This window comes from Dendrobium catenatum, unplaced genomic scaffold (genome assembly GCF_001605985.2).
Source record: "Dendrobium catenatum unplaced genomic scaffold, ASM160598v2 original_scaffold_224352, whole genome shotgun sequence".
NCBI lineage: Eukaryota > Viridiplantae > Streptophyta > Magnoliopsida > Asparagales > Orchidaceae > Dendrobium > Dendrobium catenatum.
In genome coordinates this window covers 345119-365971 of record NW_021542761.1, presented here as the reverse complement: position 1 = coordinate 365971, position 20853 = coordinate 345119, and the positions used below count along the sequence as shown (strand labels likewise).

The window sequence follows — 20853 nt, the reverse complement described above, 5'->3', positions numbered from 1 at the left end:
GTTCCGGTAAGGTCACCCAACACGCCTGATAGCTTTTTCAGAATTCGTGACGTGGTGACGCTATTCGATATATAGTAGAAGCCAGAATTTCTTCTCCGTCCTTTCTCTGAAAAAAGAGGTGAAGAAAACTTCCAGAATCCCGCCACTTGCAGCCTTTTCTTCGCCTGCCGATTGCTTTCGAAGAGGCTCGTGGATGGGCAATTTACTGCTAAAGATCCTCGTCGCAATCGCGATCTTCTCATTTTCTTTTCCGAGCTCGTTATCTCTGCCGTTTATCGTCATACATGGTTCGTTCTTTTGTTTATGCTTCGTTGTATTGTAATTTCAGTGGTTAGGTAATAATCGAGGGGTTCTGGCTGCAGTTTGGTTGATGGGGTTTTGTGAGAGGCGTAGGGTTTTTGGGCTTTTTTTGCTAATGTTGTCGTTCACTTTGGTCAGGAATTGGCGACGCATGCGGTAATCGGGGGATGAAGCAATTCACAGAGCTACTGAGCGAGTGGTCTGATTCTCAAGGATACTGTTTGTGGGTAGCTCTTTCCATCTCCTCATGATTTTGTTTGGATTGTATTGCTAAGATCTAGTTGTTTATGGTGAGTGGTGTTAGCTGTTTCTGGTTTTGGTCTATTGTTTCGTGAATGAAGCGAAGGCGAGATGATTTTTTTAGTGATGTGGTGCATTTGGATCTTCAGTGAAAGCAATGCTTATCCTGATTTGCTGATAGTTGGGGAAATTCCTTGTGAAGGTTATTTGGTGGGATAGCTTTGTTTATTTATTTTTTTACGGTATGATTTTTTCATTTTTATTTCAATGATTGGAGTTGCTGGGAAGAAACAGTTGCATGTTCAGTTGCTTCATGCATCTCCTTTGAGTTTTTTTTTTCTTGTTAATGTTCCATTAAGAAGCGTCGAGAGTGATTTTTTGTTAGGATCTTTATTGCAGTGTGACGTCGATAGCTCTATCGTGAATGGTGTAGTTTAAGTTGAATCGATCAGATTTTGAAGTGGAGTTGTTTTAGGTTTAGTTTTCAATAGATAATCACTCCAATACCCTCACAGAGTATTTATGTTGTGTTAGATCGCTGCTTGCAGTTCTAGAAGAAATTTCCTGTTTGTTGCATGTGATTTCAACCCTCCATGTGACCGCTCAATGTTTCGAACTGTTTTGTATTATTTTAGGGAAATTGGAAAGGGTGCAGTGGACTCATGGGTTTTGCCCCTTCAGAACCAGGTTGGCTCATCTTATAATTCTATGCTGGTCTTGCTTCTGAAACATTCGATTTTGAAGTGGCCCTAATACATTTACTTTACATGTTTACAGACAGATATTGTTTGTGAAAAGGTAATACCTCTATTTTTGAGTAACTTGCGTTTGCATCAATAGCGTTGTTGGAGTTTTGCAGAAATAAGCCATATCCTCATTTGTTGATGTCAGGTGAAGGAAATGAACGAACTGAGTGGAGGTTTTAACATTGTTGGCCTTTCTCAGGTATTAGTTTAACTTGCTTGTTTTTTTTTCCCCCTTACTTTTCTTGCTTCATTAGCGCAATCTAATACTAGAAGACATCTTATGGAGTTTGTTCTTCAAAAACATGTGAATCATAGTTTATTTCCTTCACCTTAGCCAAAGATAAAAAACCACCCTATTAAAAGATTTGAAGCCTCCACATCCCTTCAGTCCCTTAAACTTTTCTTCCATAGCACTAGGTTTCGTAGTTTGCTCTGGTCATTCTAGTTAGAGTGTGCTATTATTAAGATAAGTATATGTTGTGATACTCTTTGTATCCTATATTTACAAGCAGATCAATTAGTTACATGTTTTTCACAAGAAGGGTTTGAAAGAGAAAAAAAAATACTTGTGTTTAATATATAATCAATCACAGCCAGGATGAGTTATCCTTATATGTAGGCTGCACCTAGTGCTTGCATGTGATGCATGTTTCTAATGGACATATGAAGGTTCTACACGGACATGCTATGAGGACTTTATAAGTTGCACGTGCAGTGTTTATTGGCTTCGGAGATAATAATACGAATGAATTCTGTAAGGCTTCCAACAGGAACCTTGAAGAATTAACTAAAAGAAAGATCGGGCCATATAAAACCATATAATATAGTGGGTTAGATACTTATGAATTAAAATTTTTGAGAAGCTTTGCTAGTATTCCAAACTTCAATATATTTTATTTGACCTTTTTCTCATGAACCTAATACTAGTTCCATGAATTTCTCTTTTATTCCATCCATTTTTTATGGTTATCCAACAACTCATGAGATCAATCTACTCATCTTATTCTATGAGCTATCTCATATGTAGGGATTTTGTTTTCTATTGATGGTAGATATCACATGTTTCTTGTACCTTAGGATCGCTAATTTATTTGTCATGATTCATTGTTACCTTGTAGAAAGCACAACAACTTTGCCCCTATATACTTGACAAATATTAAATGCTCTATTTGTTGGAGCTAATTTATTTTTAAAACTTGGATTAGTATAATTCTTGATGGAATTATCATTTAATTTGAACTTAATTTGGTTGACATTTTAGATAGAGCTTCCTCTTTTTGTAGAATATGTTTATGATTGAACTAGATTTATCCTTGATGTAATTTTCCTAATTAAAGACCTGGTTTTTGTAGAAAATTCAATATCATCTTATTCTTATGTAGCCCGTTGGTATTCTTCCTCTTAGATATCATAGCAAATTGTGTGGATGCTTGGGAATCGTGCCATTCATCTTAGGTATTGTCACAATCGTTAATTATGGTTTTAATAACTTTTTTATAATCAACATACAATCTTGTTGTCCGACAGAGGGAAACCCATTGTTTATTTTCTACAAAAATTTATGACTCAAGCAATAAGCTATTTCATTCCAAAGCAACGAACTTAAAGGTCGTTCCAACAAACCCAAAGCAAAGAAAATCACTTTGATGATATCTTGAGAATAAAGAATAAAAAAAACAAATGACAAAGTTGTTGGAATAACAAGGGGAGATTCTAAATAGAGAGAAGTCATCCATAGTGTGAATTAGCGATCGAGGTACCTTTTATTGTTTGATAGATCAATAGGGAGCCTCCAAAAAGAATTTTTAAAGCCTTTTGAATCCATTTTAGCCCTCATGGTGCATTTATGGAAGAGTGTCGAGAGATTGGTTATGAATCATCTAATTGCAATTTTATAAACTGTATATCTCATGTGATCCTAAAATATCACGATAGATATTTTTTGATCAAGTAATATCATGAAGGTAATTCTTACTAATACAACTATTTCTGTCACTTAATATAGATTGTAAAAAGAGGTTTCTTTTGTTGTTAAAGATGCAACTTTTCAAAAAATGAACAATAAGAATGATTTCATCTGACTAATAATTTTTTGTAAAATTAGTCAAAAAATTCTAACACCCCTTTTGAATCCTGTAATTTTCTTGGGATGACATGATGTGATTAGATGCTTGTCAAACAAAGTCTCCCCCCTGGTGCAGCTAAACTTTTTGGTGTTTCCTTGATGTTGCAAGCCCATTCTTCTATAGCCAACTCATGTTGGTTGATGTAGGTAGTTCCTCTTGGTGTAGATGACCTATATGATTCAATCAACCCCTCTAGGTAGTGTTGTCTCAAAGTTGCTTTATGTAGCCACTCTTCGGAATGTTCTCATTAGCAGTCACCCTTGACACGCCTTTAACTAATTTGGATTGATTCTTCTCGGTTATGTGGTGTTAGATTGCAGTAGGTTAGGGTAAAGGCTATTTGGAGTCTATTCATAGGCGGTGACTCTTTTTGAAATTCTGTACTCAGTTTGAGCCTCTACGAAAACCTGAAAGTTTCATATCTAATCCTAATATCTTGTGAAAGCAAAAATTCTAGGAACTATAAATCCAAAGTCCAGTATGCATAAAGAAACCTAGTCAAAAAGTCTCTTTTGCTCTTTCCTTGACATCAGGTCAGTCCAGGCTCTACTCTAGCGTTCTTGCTGTTTAACTCTTTGGTTTCCTATTATTTTAGGCTCTGACTTCTATAGCATAAATTTGTACTAGATGACTGCAGTATTTCATTATCTTGCAAGTGCCTATTTTTTATGCCTTTGTATTTCTTTATTTTATATTGTCCTTAGATCTCTAAAATAATAATGCTTTCTTTTATTATTTTGCATTAGAAATCTCTTGGATTAGTCTTCAAGTGTTGATCATAATCAGCAATGAAAATACTAATCAAGATTGTCTTTATCTATTTTGCCCAGGGAAACTTGATAGCTCGAGGGATAATTGAACTTTGTGATGGTGCACCACCAGTAAGAAACTTAATCTTGACATATAATTAGCATTCATTCGTTTTCTGATTAAAAACTTGATTTTAACAGCTAGATGCTAATTTATGGGTATTAGCAAGGTGCAAAATGTTTTGATCTAATGATTCTAAGAAAGAATGCAAAAAATATGAGCATAAATGCTTTAAGCTTTCGTAGAAGATAATTTTGGAATGTTTCATCATAGGAATTTGCCTTGTATTGATACTGCCTTTTTAATTTGTTTTCTATTTTCTTGCTGGACCATTTCTTCTTTGATGGAGACAGTGCATGAGGCCTGCAACATGTCGTCTAAAGCAGTTTCAATTGATAGGCTTTGATGCTAACTTACTGGGCATCTATATTTAATTCTACAGCTGTATAACATTCTTGCGGTACAACAATTCATAAAGGCACTTTCATGCATTTGTTAGAATTGTTTCTCTGGATGATTGGAGCGCATTATTCTTCTTTTCTTACATGTTTTATTACTTTATATAAAGTAACTCTGACTTATTCATCAACATGAGTTGGAAAATATTAAATTATGAAGTTGTTTATGATTTAAAGGTCTAAATTGATGATATAGCAACATTTTATGGATTCACTCACTTGATATTCCCAAGTTGAAGTTCTTTACAAAGAAATTAGAGAACATAAATGCTCGGTTTGCAAGTTTCATGTTTTAATCTAAATTGCAATATCATCATTTTTTCTTATTAAGCATATCACACGTTCCCATCTTCTTGATGTCTTTGTATATTTTTTGCTATTTGTTATGAAACGGATTTGTGATAATTTGTATTTCAAAGCTGCGCCTGATTTTTAAATAACAAGTAGACCAAATTGGTTAATTATTTTTATTTTGTTGCACCCCAACACTACTATTAAATAAGGTTCCATTTCTCAAATGTAAATATTGGGCTTATTATTTATTACTCAAGATTGAGGCCGTTGTTTTCTTTCATCTAATTTTTGTAGGTCACCTACACTTATGTATCCCCTTGTAAAGGATAGATTAGGAGTTTGTCAATGCTAATTTTGAGATAACATCAAAGATCAAAGAATGAAAGACAAATATAATAATTTGAGAGGAGAATCATAAATAGAGACAAGTGCAAATATTATAATTCTTAAAGTATTTCACCGCTGGACAGAGAACTTTTACTTTTTGTTTTTTAGGAAGAAAAAAAAAGGATTTGTGTTATTATGAATATGTGGCATTTATAATATTGTGATCGGATCTTTCTTTTTTGTTGAGGACTGGACTTGCAAATATTCTCATGAAATTTGATTTTTTTTTTAAATTTAATTTATTTTCTTGCATGAATTATGTAGTTATTGCTCAATCTTCATCATGGATAATATTAATGTGTATTATTAGGACACATGTCCTTAGATGCTTAGAATGTGTATAAAATTTATATCACAGTTCATACTGACTTTTCTTGACATCTATCACGTCCACCACCTAATCGACTTGATTCTATACTCAGATTTAAGTGGGGTTGAGTCCACCATCTTAGAATGCGGAGGCTTTTAGGTTGTTATATCAACCTACGAAGCTCTCATGGCATTGAGTTGGCCCATAGTCATGTTGAATGAAGATGTGGTCAAGTCACATAAAATGTTGGCCTTCTGATGACCCAGTTAGAAAAGTAGATGTATTATATCCGGCCTATGTTAAGAAAAGTAGAGATAGACCTAAAAAAATTTGGTTAGAAAGTATTAGAAATGACCTTTTTATTAGATTTAAATGAGAATTTGACTCTTAATAAGACACTATTGAGAAAAAAGATTCTTGTAGTTGATCCCATGTAGTGGGATAAAGGTTTGATGTTGATGTTGCTATTGTTGTAGTATATTTTGAAGAAGAAAATAGTCGTTTTCTGCTGTCCAAAGTTCTGTTGTGGTCTGTGATCATTGGCAAAACAACATGCTTTCTGTTTTTGATTGTCTTAGAATGGGGTGAACCGTCCACAGCTCTTCCCAATGCTAGACGAGAAGGTATGTATTCATTCCATCGTGCTGCGGAGGTGTAAAGAATTATAGAGGGAGAAGTATAGTAATTCTCGCTATTTAATTTTTATGGCTTAATTGACATTCTATTTTTTTGCTGTGGACTTTTTCACAAATTTGTATTCACGAGTATTTAGTTGGATCATCAATCTTAAAATGCATAGCGAGTAGCATTCCATTCCATATCACTTTAGTAAAAATTACATAAATATCTTGAAGAAGGCACCATATTAGTTTTGAAGTTAAGAGATATTATAGTATATCAGGCATGTTGGAAATAATTTACAAAAGAATTAACTGTTTTCCTTTGTAAGCATGCAGGTTACTCATGACCCTCTTGATTAGTTGTTATGCCTCTTAGGGCTAGGGGTGTCAATTCGGGTCGACGGGTCGGGTTTGGGTCGAACCCGAGTTGACCCTGTTCTAAACAGGTCAACCCGAACCCGACCTGTTTTTGTAAACGGGTCGGCTATCTCAACCCGGACCCGACCTGCGCGGGTTGCCGGGTTGACAAGACCCGACCCAGTTACTTAAATTGGTAGCTGCAGGCGGCAGCAGGTGCGGCGGCAGACCAGCGTCTAGCGACCAGCCGGAACGCGTCGCCACTGAACCCGAACCCCAAGCGGGCACGGGGCACTGCTGCGCTGGCACGCGATGGCGAAGCCGAAGCGGCACGCGAACTGTGAAGCAGGCTCCCAAGCCGAAGAGGCACTCGAACCGCGAAGCGGGCTCTGCCGCGCCGGCAGCCGGGCAGGGACGCGTCGGGCAACCGGGCAGTCGACACGGGCAGCCGGGCAGGGACCATTTTCAGGTCATTTTCGGGTTCCCGGGTCAACTCGAACCCGACCCGATTTTTGAAACGGGTCAGTTTACTTAACCCAAACCCGACCCGTTTCATAAACGGGTTGACCCGAACCCAGATTTTTCCGGGTCAGGTCAAAAATTGACACCCCTACTTAGGGCAATCTCTTATTGTAAGAGGTCTTCAGCTAGCTTGTTTGTTGAGATTTCTAGTCAGATTGGACCTTATTTCTTTCATTCTTACTGCATCTTCTCTTTTGGTCTCCTCATGGCTGCAATTCTCATGTTTTTCTGAACTATGTTAACTTTTGAGAATTATCTTTCTATTCAGGATATTTTGCAAATATATTTTGTACTGCTTTTAAATAAAAACATTATCTACAGGTGGAAAATTTCATCTCCTTGGGTGGCCCTCATGCTGGTACAGCTTCGGTACCACTTTGTGGCGTAAGTGTTCTTTTGCAATTAATTTTTCATACAATTTGATTTATTTTTGTTTGAATTCCAATCAAATGCTCTAATTCCCCATAAAAAGTCGAATTGGAGAATTAATTCACTTATTACAATGCTTGTAATAATTTAAAATAGAAGTGCCAAATGTGCTAATTTTACATTAGTAAGAGTTTTTTTTTTTAACCTCTGTAGATTCTGAAACTAAATTATAATGTTTTATCATCTAGCGCAATAATTTTGATAGAGTACAACTTATGTATGCATCGTAAGTCCAAGGCTTTAATCTCTTCACCTAAAAAAAACTGTTATTTTAATCCAAGACGTGCGTGGTATTATGGCAACTGCTTCTTGTACATTTCATATTGAGATGAACTATTTCTTATTCTTTACAATTGCGACAATCTAGCTATATTAATAAAGGTTCCTGTAGGAATTTCATTTTAAATCTTAAATTTTAAGTAGCATGGATAGCAACAGGCTCTGTATCCATACTGCTAATTCTTTGCCAAGATTATTTTGTATGAAAAATTAATGTTTTTTTATTCTAGTTATTTTACTCTCGTCCTTTTTACTATTACTGCTAAAATTACTGCTGTTTGCTATTTAAGCAGTCAGGAATTTTCTGTGTGATTGTTGATGCACTCATTAAAGCAGAGATCTACAGTGATTATGCGCAGGTTTGTATTTTGATTCTGAACTTCCTATAATGGGTCAGGTAAATGAAATGTGTGATACAACTGCCTAGTGCAAGGATGATTCTTCTCGGCATTATAGATAATCAACTATAAAACAGTCTCTAAATTTAATGGCCAGTTCTAACTTTAAAGCTTTGAACTGCAGGAACACCTTGCTCCTAGCGGATATCTTAAAATTCCTACTGTGAGTTCTTTTTATCTGAGCCACCCGTATGCTTTTTTGTATATATAAAATATTTGTATGTATGATTCTAGCTCCAAAAGAAGCAGCTGTGTGAAATGCTGGTTGTATGCTGTAGCTTAAGAGGATCTATTGTGCCAATGCTCCACTACAAGAGACTCTTTAAATGATGAACTTGCTTTTTGGTTTGTATTGTATTATCATGGAAACCAAATTATTCAGTTTATAATCAAGCTAGGTTAGCAGAAATAGGGTTTGCAAACAGTCAAGTTTCGAGTGAGTTAAACCAAACTCCCAATCGAAATGAATAAGTTTAGGTTGACTCAAAGTCTTCTGCAATTAAAATGTATTTCGATTAGATTCGAGTCGACTCGGCTCAAAAAGAGTTGATTTCAAATCAACTCAAAATGAGTTCTGGTTGACTCAAATTAACTCTCCTTAAATTAAATTGACGTCTAGTTAGCTTGAATCCACTTTGATACTCAAATGCATCAGATGCATTGTATTGTAAACTTTCAAGGGTAATGATATTTCATAAAAAAATACTATTTAAAATTTGTTAATTATCTTAAAGTGCTTATTATGGAAATTTGCATGAGCGATGAGAATTTTGAAAAGAATAATAAAAGAAATTATATACTATTATTATTATATTAGAAAAGTAAAAAATTTCCCATTCCTCCCTATATTTGTCGCGACTTGCCTCATCGTGATGCTTGACTCATAAGGCTATTTGTTAGACATCAACATATTCTATTAGATCCTAAAATTATAAAAAACAGTGTGAAATTTGGTTTACAATCATGGAAGAGCAACCTACAAATATAAAGTTCATCAAAGAAGAAGAAGGAATCAAATACATTAAACATCAGTACTATAGTTCAAAAAAGACAATCTATCTTTCCCATTTTCGGCTAAAGAATTACCGAACAACATGGTTTAAGCCATTATGTCTACACACATGGTTAATCTATCAAGCACCAGTTTTATCATATTTTAGTATTATTGTTATATAGACCTGTTCTATGTTGTCCTATTTAGTATTTTTATTTTATAGACTGGTTCTTTATTGTAAAATTGATTTACCCAATTAGTTTAAATACCCTCTTGTTGTAAGAAATTGATCATGGAATAAATAATTTTCTAAATTCTCTAATCTTGTCCACTCTTGAGAGTCTACTCCTGCTCTAAAGGTGCTTTTCCTTCTTGGTTTGCCAAGAAGCATATCACCATTCAACCTCATTTAAAAAAAAATTTGTTTAAGAAAAGAAAGAAATGAAACAAAAAATCCCTAAGATGTCCCCTCTCCCGAATTCGCTCATTCTCACACACCACACCCTCTTTCACTCCTGCACCTCTACTCGTGAACCCCTTTTTTTTCTCCGATTGTAGTTTACTACCACAAATGTCAGCCACCCAAGCTTGCTCATCCCCCAACCACCTGAGCTCATTGCTTGAGCTCTATTGTAGCCCAGCTGTGACACCTACACTCGAGCTTATTAACGCCACCACATGCAATCGAGCCTGCCATTGCTGTCACCCTCTCTCAAACTCCCTCTTCCCTAGATGCCCGTCGTTGACAAATCCTCACCCGTGTGCATGCTACCATTGTCTTTGTTGACACCGGCTCCATTATTGTTATATCTGCTCAATATTTGAAACCAACCACCCCTCCTCCCTCTTCCAGCCTCTTTGTTTCTCTCGACCACCCATCTCTTTCTTTCTCTCTCTTCCTACTCACTCTTTCTATCCAGAGAGAGAAAGCAATGAAAAAAGGAAGAAAATAAGAAAAAAACAAATAAGTAAATATATATATATATATATATATATATTTTTTTTTTTGCGCTTTCACTTCTCGACTCTAACATTGCCTCTGTCAGGTCCTAAGTCCTGGATGAGAAAAGTGAAAGGTTGTGTTAGGTAGTTGACAGCCAGCATAAACCTTGTCGAATAATCATGACATGAATCCTTTAAAAAATTGTGTTAATGTTAGGGCATCCCCTGGAAGTGACGTGCTGTATGACCTAAATACAATGACAAGTGTGCAAGGTCCGTTGCATTGGCGCCCGGGTGCTGTGTTAAATAGGCAAGGGTTCCCACATCAAGGATGAATGTGGGCAAAAAAGCTAGTCCATGAAACTAAAATTAGGATAGGAACTTGAAATATAGGTTAATTACAGGAAAATTAATGGAATTAATAGACATTATGATTCATAGGAAGATAAATATTCTATGCATACAGGAAACTAAATGGTTTAGAGAGAAGGCTAAGGAGATTGATAGTTTAGGATTTAAATTATAGTATTTTGATAGGAGTTGTACTAGAAATGGTATAGGTGTGATATAGATTAGAGTTTGAAGGATAATGTTATAAATAATAATAGAATTGTAGATAGAATTATAGCTTTAAATATTATTGTTAATGCTAAGATTTTAATATTATAAGTACTTATGCTCCTCAAGTAGGTTTGGATATGGGTTCAAAATTAAAATTTTTGAATGACTTAGAAGAATTAATACAAAAGATACATATTGAAGAAAGTTTTTATTGGAAGAGATTTAAATGAACATGTTGGTAGAGAGTTAGATAATTTTGAAAGCATTCATGGTGGCCATGGGTTTGAAATGACAAATGAAGGTGGTAAGACCATTTTAGATTTTTTCTTAGCTTATAATTTTTTAATTGCTAATACCTTATTTAAGAAAAGAGACGAGCATCACATCATTTATAAAAATGAATATAATAAAATTCAGATTGATTATTTTCTTATAAGAAAATTAGATCGTTTAGATTGCAAAGATTGTAAAGTTATTTTGAGTGAAAATTTATGTAGCCAGTATCGATTATTAGTTTTAGACTTTAATATGAAGGGACATAAAATAAAAAATAAATTCAAACGATATTATAGGATTATATGGGGGCATTTAAAAAAGATTAATATAAATATTTTTGAGAGTAATATTTTAGATCTTAAGATTTTATTTTTGCATAAGGATGTTAATATTATATGGAAAAAAGAGGCTAGTGATATTAAGATTATTGCAAAGGATGTGTGTGGAGTATCAAAGGGAAAAGCTCCTAATAGTAAAATAGTTGGTCTTGGAATCCAATTATGCATGAAAAGATAAAAAATAAGAATATTTGTTTTAAAAATTTGTTTAGATGTAAATTTTTTTATAATTGGGATATATATAAAGAGGTACGTAAGGAATCTAAGAAAGTAATATGCGATGCAAAGATCTTAGCTTTTAATGATTTATATAATAAATTAGATACTAAGGAGAGAGAAAGATATATGTATAAGTTAGCCAAACAAAGATATAAGAGTTGTAAGGATTTAGTTCAAGTGAAGTGTGTTAAGGATGAAGATCAAAAAGTACTTTTCTTAGAAGATGATATTCAACAAAGGTGGATGAGATATTATGCTAAACCTTTTAATGAAGATTGTGAAAATACAATTGACTTTAGTGACCTTCGCACCCTAAATGAAAATAAAGATTTCTATTTTTATCAGCGTATTAATAAAACTAAAGTTAGAAAAGCTTTAAAGAAAATGAAGTGTGGAGAAGCTGTTGGACCTGATGATATCTTAGTAGAGGTGTTGAAATGCTTAGGAGATGAAGGAATTTTTTGGTTTACTAAACTTTTTAATACTATTTTGAAGACTAAAAGATGCAGATGAGTGGAGAATGAGTGCGCTAATTCATTTTTTTAAGAATAAAGGTGATGCATAAGATTGTGCGAATTATAGAGGAATTAAGTTAATGTGTCATACTTTAAAACTATGGGTGCGAGTTATGAAGCGTAGGTTGCGGCGTGATACTAATGTTTCTCAAAATCAAATTGGATTCATGCCGGGTAGGTCTACTATGGAAGCCATACATTTATTGATAGGTTTGATGGAGAAATATAGAGAGACTAAGGAGGATTTTATAAAAAGGCAGCCTTCTGATGGAGATGTTATTACATCCGGTCAAAAAATCGGAAATCCGGACTTATACCGAGCAATACCGAGTTTTAGGTGACGTATACCGAGTTTTAGGTGATGTGGAGCGTGATTATTGGTCTCTAGATGCATCCGGTGACCGGATGTAATAATTGCTCCTTCCGATGACCCGGTTAGGAAAGTCCTAATACTCTTGGTTAGAAAATATTAGACCTAAAAAGACTTGATTAGAAAATATTAGAAATGATCTTTCTTTATTAGATTTAAACGAGAATTTGACTTTTAATAGGACACAATGTAGAAAAAGGATTCATGTAGCTGACCCCACGTAGTGGGACAAGGGCTTGATGTTGTTGTTTTTGTTTCACTTCTCGACTCGTTATCGTCATTGTGGTCTCGACCACACGCCCAACGGTATAAAATTCATGAGCTCAAAAAAATCTCCAATATCCCGAATGTGTTGCTTTTAGCATATGACGAGTGAAACATATACACGCTTTTCTTAGCACGATAAGAAAACTCATTAGTGATGCTCATGATGTAACATGTAAGCCATGCATGCACATTTTTTAGTTTAGCAAGAAAATTTTAGTACATGCACATATCTTTCTTGACACGATAAGGAAAAGTACAAGTTATATAAGTGTCTTGACGGGCTAGCCTAATACTCTTGATGACATTGCCTTTGTGGGGAAGATGCTGTGAGGTTGCCAATTTTTTCATTGAATGGGGACTTGAAAAAAGAATAAAATTAAAATAACTCACGCACAAGAAATGCAATAAAAAATAAAACAATGATAAATATAAACTATCATAAACTTGCATATGAAATTTCTTACACGCCTTTCATGGCATAGTGGGATAGAAGATACTGACAACACTTTTCTTGACATGATGGGAAGACATCATTCTCGATGGCACCCCATACTTGGGGAAGACATCGAGACGTTGACGAAATCTACACTAATTGGAGATTCAAGCAGAATATTATAGGAATTTTTGAGATAAATGCAATAGTAAAACAAATTAAAATTAAAATTTAAAGTTACAAAAAAGGATATCAAAATTATAAGATGAGAAATCGATTGAACATTAAATTTAACCGAAACAGGGCTTATAGGGGACTTGTAATTAACTCAACAGCTTACCAATGAGTGCAAACTAGAGTTCCTTTTTACTCCTAGAACTTTCTTGAACACTCTTGGTGATTTGAAATTGGGATGAAAATGAACCAAATAGCTTCTCTATTTTGAACATGAAATTTGATTTGCTGTGGGCTCATTCTAACTAAAATTTAATTATTTGTAAACGAAAGGGAGGAAAATGTGAAAAAATGGGTGCGAAAGAGAGGATGGTATGGAAAGTATGCTAAAAATCTACTTCGTGAGATACATCACCGGATCCGCAATATATATACACAAGTGGACAAAAGTTAGAGGGTGATTTTTTAAAATGAAATATTGCGCGCATTTTATCGATAAATGCTCGCATTTGAATTCATGACACACACAAGCAAACAAAATACAAGTAATAGTGAACCCTAAGCAGATATAATGCAAAATAAGTAACCCAAAATACAAAGTCACCAGCACATTCCACGGACAAGTCGTTCACGTGAACTATTGCTACATTAGACTAATACATATTTCAAATAGTTGATTTCACATTCCCAAATGAAGCAAAGTTGTCTGGGTATCGTCAGTACGCAAGTGATAATTATTAAAAAGAGGGCTCGTACACATCCCGTGGATAAATAGTATGCCCTATGAATAAATAGTGCAACCCATGAAGAATTTTTTTATTTGAGACAGAAATGTATTGTTGATGTCACATGTCTCACAACCATTTTGACAAAGTGTGCGGGACGTATCAAATCACACACATAAAAAAAAATATTTAGGCGTCTCCTAAATTTATAATGCAAATTTACTCAAAGTGTGCAAATGCACAATACAAAGTGCACAAAATAACATGCGAGTGTACTGGTCATTGTGCCAGCGTACTGTCTAAGTAGACCGAATATCATTTAAACATGCAAGTGTGCCACACAAGTGTACTAAGAAATATACAAATGCCTTGTGTGAATGCTCCTTGAAATGCATAAGTATGCCTTGTACAACAACAAACAACATCAAGCCTTTATGCTATTGGATCCTTTTTCTTTGTTGTATCCTATTAGAAATTAAATTCTCATTTAAATATAATAAAAAAATAGATCATTTCTAATATTTTCTAACCATGTCTTTTGATGCCTACCTCTACCTTTCTTAACATAAGTCACTAATTATGCCTTGTAAATACATCAAAAAGCATGCTCAGCACATTGAACCCTTAAAATCAAATTTTCTTACGTGATCTAACAATGTTAAATGCTCAAATACAAAGTGATTTAGGGTCTGTGGGATCTTATAGTAAATATATCAACTTGATTGTTATCTCTTTAGGCTTGTGATGGAAGGGTAATTTAGGTGGTGGTAAATGAGAATTTAGATTTTGGATAGATTTGAAGTTGAAACTTTTAGGTGGTCAAAATACAAGTTTTTCTTGGAGAAAAATAATGAAGAATTCCATATTAAAGCTTTGGGATGTTAGAGAATTAATTGTGGTGTTTTTATGGGTTTTGGATTATAGTTGTTAAGGAGGCATGATATTTTTAATTTAGTTGTTCATAGCGAAAAAATTATCTCTGTATTAGGATTTTGGCTATGGTATCTTAGAGTTATTGGAAAGTTGTCTTGGAATGTTATGAGGGATGTATTAGAATATTTTGGAGAGTTTAAAAGAGGTTTGATGGATTTTGGAGTTGACAAAAGGCATGCTCAGGCTATGTAGTAAAGATGAAAATTATGTTAGAAAATAGGAGTAATAAGGGTATGAAAGATAATTAAATAGCTTCCAAAGAGTAGAGCAGTCATAAAACATTTTCACACGAAATTTATACAAGTAAAAATGTTTTTAATTCAATGAATTAAAATAGTACAAAACAAGCACTATTTATAGACTTGTATAATCTTAAACAATTTTGGAAAATCTTAGGAGCCAATAAATTATTATTACACGGATTGATGATTTGTCCTAATTCAAAGAGAAAAAAAAGAAGAGAAATAAAATAAAATTTAAAATTCCAAATAAAAAAAAAATCGGATTGGTCAAATTAAGCAGGTAGAGTGGTCTTGTAATCAATCAATTTATGAATGTTTTTATCTTCTTGACTGGTGTGACCCACCTATCGATCAAGAGGCCTGAAATTTAGCTTTTAATTATTCTCTCATAATTTTAATATGATATGAGACTTTCATGGGCTTGCATGAAGAGTTGTGTATGATGAATGATCTAATTTTTTATGTTGAGCTTTAGTTTATGATATTGTTATTCGCCTTAATCTTGATGATGCATCACAAGGTCCGTGAATGTTGCACGGTGTTAAAAGCAAATTGAACTAATAGTCTTGTTTTTAAATTGAAATCAATTTCATTGTATGTGTCTCAATAAGCATGTTAAATGCTCAATTACAATGTTTGAAATGCTGCATGAGATTAAAAACAAATTGAATTAAAGTTTATTTTTTTGAATTGAAATCAATTTCCACACAAGTGTTTCGATAAAAGTGCTCTCAAATTACTAAAGGTTAAAAAATAATTGAACCAAAATTCTCTTCTTGAATTGAACTCAATTTCCCCGCATGTGCTTTGACCAATTCATCAAATTTTTAAATTTAAGAGCAAAGAATTTGTGTGGGCTAAAATAAAAGTGACCTTAAAATTTTAGTTTGATCCTCTTTGTAAGGACTAAAGTTGACGAGCTTTGAATCTCTCATATCTAAGTAATGAGCTTTCAATGGTGTACTACAAATCTTATTCTTGCAAATGAACATCCATGCGTCTACGAGATTAGTGAAATATTTGGTTTTACGTGTGCATTAGGTTTTCAATGTCTTTTGTATAGCAAATTCATTTAAAAATTCAAACTCTCTAGTTTGCCACAAGTCAATATTTGAACATGATCTTTTGTCGATAAGAGGGTAGAGTTGACAAAGTTAAAATGTACTGATAAAATATTTAAAAATCTAGATGATGGATGCGTTTACCGAAAATATGAACCATAGAGGACTATGTTTCTTTCAAAATGCTCCCAAATCTCTGATGCAAGTTACTTCGAAGTTATATTCAAATACCCATATAAAATTCCATTAAAAATTAATAGTTTAATAAAATATATCACCCTTATTACTTAATGTAAAATCCATCCATCCATCCTATGCAATCATTTATTTAGGGCTATAAATTAGAGAATAACCTCAGCTCACAAATAGCTAATTTCTTATCAAGCATATCACTATGATTCATTTTTAAATAGTTTCTCACTAGTAAGGGTGTGACATGTGTCATCTAACTCTTAGTTTTGTGTTGTAAAATGACATCACAAGTAAACAATCATGTCTTGGGCCCTCTAATCGGGTGATTTTGTCGCCAAATCACAATATTGAATTACAACCATGAATAGAACCTGCAAATTCTCTAATGACTAAAAACAATTTAAGTAATGGATCACAATAAGCACTTGATATGATATAAAAATCTTCTGTTAACTAAGTTTGAGTCGAATTGTCTCATTAGATAAACATCCGCCCCAAATCTACAATAGACCCTTGGATGAAGCAACCAATGAATGCTAATATAGCTTTGGTCGACTACCTCATATGACTAAGTATATCAGGAAATATGACAATTGGATGACAGTTATTTGGGATTGTGATCAGGATTGTTGTCATCATTTCCTCCATCATCCATTTTAAATTTATGGTGGTAAATTTCAAAAGAAATATCAAATTTGTTACTACAATACGCTCGATATGTAATGACTATTTAGCAGCTAGCTTTAATCGAAAGTTCTTTCATTATTGGGAGGAGTAATTCTTCATACGGTCTTACATGTACCGTTTAATCTACTACATTGCTTAACAAGGTGGTTAATTGTTTGATTATTTTTTACTACTGTTTAATCTACAATATTACAGAATTGTTTGACTGAAAGATGACCTACCCTAATACTCAGACTCCTAGATATCATCCTTTATCTTGGAAATCTTCATTTTCTTTATAACAGTGGCATACAGAACCTGAAGTAAAAAATATAAAAGTGAATGAACAGAAATCAACCTAGAAAGAAAATATTGAAAAAGTAGACATCGCTAACGAACACATAGCGAAGGCTGCGAAAAGTGCAAAAGAAAATTTCTTCTAGTTATCCACTTATCTTTTCATCGCATGTAACACTATTATCTATAAAGAACTGATTGTAAAATCTGAACTATTTATTTACTTCAGGACATGTCTCACTACTTGGAAAGATGCCGCTTCCTTCCAAAGCTCAACAATGAACGTCCGAATGAGAGAAATGCTACATATAAAGAAAAGTTTAGTGGACTAAAAAATTTAGTTCTTATCAAGGTATGAATTGGAACTTATACGCATTACTGCTATTTAGTTCATTTTATGTCTTTTTTTTAACGTGCCCTCATTGATATATTTGATTACATGTCTTTTAGAATGAGCAAGATAGTGTTCTGATTCCTCGAGAGACATCCTGGTTTGGATATTATCCTGATGGTGCCTTTAGTCCTGTTCTACCTCCACAACAGGTTAGGATATTAAAATCCTGGTCTTAGAGATTTAGGCTTCATTTGGGACGGCTTTTTCGTTGCTTCTTAAAACAGCTTTCTAGTAAAAAATTAAAATTTTTGTACTAGAAAGCTGCTTTAAAAAGTAACAAAAAAGTCAAGCCTTACTTGATTTATTATCAGTTGTTTTTGCGTCTGTTAAGCTGCAGGATTTGATAGTGTTTACCTTGATTTGCGTTTTTTATTTTCATAGGTGCTCATATAGGTCGTAGTATTTTCTTCGTTTGTATTATAATGAAAATTCCAGTCTGATGGCCATGTGCATGACGTCACAATGAAGCCAATGGGTTTAAGTGTAGAAGTCTTAGGTTTTGTTTGGGACGGCTTTTTTTATTGCTTCTTAAAGCATCTTTTTTTATAAAAATTTTAATTTTTGTACTAAAAAGTTATTTTAAGAAGCGTTAATAAAGCCGTCCCAAACAAAGCCTTAAGGTTAAAAGGTAATGGTCGTGCGGTAGTAGATAGTGAGCAACCAAACTTGTCTCGTTTAATTAGGAAATAGCATGTGGGGAAAGGCTGTTATAAAACATATGAGAAATTTACTTAGGCCTTCTCCAACCGATCTCCAAACGTATGAACTTTGTCACTCGCGAGCTCCAGCTGAGCGGCAAAACTTCCGGTATTTGGTTGCCGGTGAATAGTGCGATATCAATATTGGCGTTGCACTGTTCACCTGCATTATTTTCTGTCTCTACTGGATTCGCCGAAGAAACGTGCAAAGAGTAGAAAGACACGAAGGGCGCAAAATAGAGTTTGATTGGAGATGAATCACACCATTTTTTAGTTTCACTATATTTTGGAGTGAAAAATGGGATTTTCGGTTGGAGATGCCCTTAGCATTGTATCATAATTGACATGACCAAATCCAAGATGAGAAACTTGTAAATCTAATTTCAATGCTAAATCCAATTTTAATTTTAATTTTGAGCTATGTAAAATTATAAATTCCTTAACAAAAGACTAACCCTTTGTGAATATAAAAAAATGCTTCAATTACACTGCAGACCACGCTATACATTGAAGACTGGATCGGTTTGAGAGCTCTGGATGAAGCCGGGCGTGTGAAATATGTCAGCGTACCAGGAGGCCATCTTGGAATATCAAAGAGTGACATGAAAAAGTACATGGTGCCATATCTAAAAGACGAGTCTTCCACTCAGCCCCAGCAGATCTCAAGCTGGGCTGCTTCAGTTTGGGACAAAACTCTCTATAAAGTTGGTTTGCAGGATAATAGCGCTCCATTATCGCCCTTAAGTCTCAGTTTGGATGAACTGAAGGTATAGCCATTTTACAGCTCTGTAGCTTCTGGGCGTCTTCATTTATGTGATTAAATAGTCTCTCTACATGGTCATTGGCCCTTTACTGCATTGTAATATGTAATATGTATTGGTGTGAAGCGCTCTTGTGTGTTAAACTCACGGGAGCAGCAATCAATGACATTAGTACCTATAATACAATACAAAGTGTAGCTGCAGCTAAAGCTGCACACCATATCTATATTTCCTAAACCCTAAACTGTCAGAAGAAGTGATCGGTCCCATGTCTTGCTCAGTTTGATAATTGTCTCTAGTTACAGTCATTCTTATATTTAACAAGCCAAATATAAATAGTCTTGATTGAGTGTATTTAGCTTGGTTTATATATATATATGATTGTAAATAAATTTTTTCTTTGTGAATAATTTGTATTGGGCTTGTTAAGTTAAATATCTAAATCTATAAAAATTGGATAATTTTTGTGAGTATGAATGGAGTTAAATCAATTAAAATTTTTAATTAGCATATCACTAAATTATCAATGAAGTAAATGTTTATTTTAAATATTAAGCATATAAATATTTGGGTTAGATAAATAGTGTAAGATGTGTGTGAATAATTGAATAATTGTTTTTTATTTTTGTAAAGAGTATTCCTCTCTCTCTCTCTCATCACCCCCTCTAGAATTGTAGTATGTTAATATTGTAGATTATATTAAAAAAAATTCCATTTTAATTTTAAACATACTATCATATTTTAAGAGATAAATTTTACAAGTAAAAGAAATAAAGTTGATAGAGCTTATGACGTAATGGTCTCATTTGATTTTATTTTTAAACTTTAGGGTTTAGGATAAACTTAAAAAATTAGAGAAATTATTCTGTGTGGATGTCGGATGTAGTTTTATGTCCAGAGGCGAATCAGGTGTAACCAAGTTAGTGGTATTGAGTTGTGGTACATAGTAGTATTGAGCAGTGGTACACTATGAAGGAATGATGCGATGCATTTTGATTGGTCTACGGACAGTATTCGACGTTCGTACATAATAATTAATTGAAATTATATATGATATATGTCAAACATTAAAAAAAAAAAAGACTGCATCATTTTTAATGCAATGCATTGGAATCAACAATCAAATATCTTCTTTAAAATTTAAGTGAGAACAAATGAGCAACTTTGCTCCAAATATTGAAGTTATTTTGTAAAATTACAATTTATTGTATGTCTCTTCTTTGAGCTTATTGCATGAGGCAAAAAGTAAGATATTGATAAAGTATTTCTCATAGACTTGGCATTGATAAAAAATATGTTGAAGTTAATGAGTTACGAGTTGTTTGAAGGAAACTTAACACTCATCCATCCATTAGAAGTAAGTATTATGGGTAGTTGGGTACCCATGAGTATCCTCAAGAACAACAAATATTTATCTCCCGAGCAAGCCAAAAAATTAGCCGAGATTGCTATTTGACTATTTAGATGTTGCATCTCCTTAATATTTATAAAAAGGTTTTATAGTTTGAATTGTCTTGAT

General features: G+C 33.8%; 1 protein-coding gene across 1 annotated transcript; it reads left to right on the top strand.

Annotated features, from left to right (window-relative positions):
- Positions 1-45: 45 nt before the first annotated feature.
- On the top strand, positions 46-19642 carry LOC110100537 (palmitoyl-protein thioesterase 1-like). The gene is made up of 12 exons (XM_020828077.2): positions 46-287; positions 439-523; positions 1176-1227; positions 1318-1338; positions 1432-1485; positions 4243-4293; positions 7492-7554; positions 8172-8237; positions 8401-8439; positions 17711-17833; positions 17932-18024; positions 19068-19642. The coding sequence occupies exons 1-12, from the start codon at positions 194-196 to the stop codon at positions 19344-19346; spliced, it is 1020 nt and encodes a 339-aa protein (XP_020683736.1). The 5' UTR covers positions 46-193; the 3' UTR covers positions 19347-19642.
- The last annotated feature ends 1211 nt before the right edge of the window (positions 19643-20853 follow it).

Bases quoted from the DNA above. Each gene is read 5' to 3' on its own strand.
- LOC110100537 (XM_020828077.2), top strand. From the start codon at position 194: ATGGGCAATTTACTGCTAAAGATCCTCGTCGCAATCGCGATCTTCTCA. The intron at 1,486-4,242 runs GTATTAGTTTAA...TATTTTGCCCAG, and splicing joins ACATTGTTGGCCTTTCTCAG to GGAAACTTGATAGCTCGAGG. The intron at 18,025-19,067 runs GTTAGGATATTA...ATTACACTGCAG, and splicing joins CTGTTCTACCTCCACAACAG to ACCACGCTATACATTGAAGA.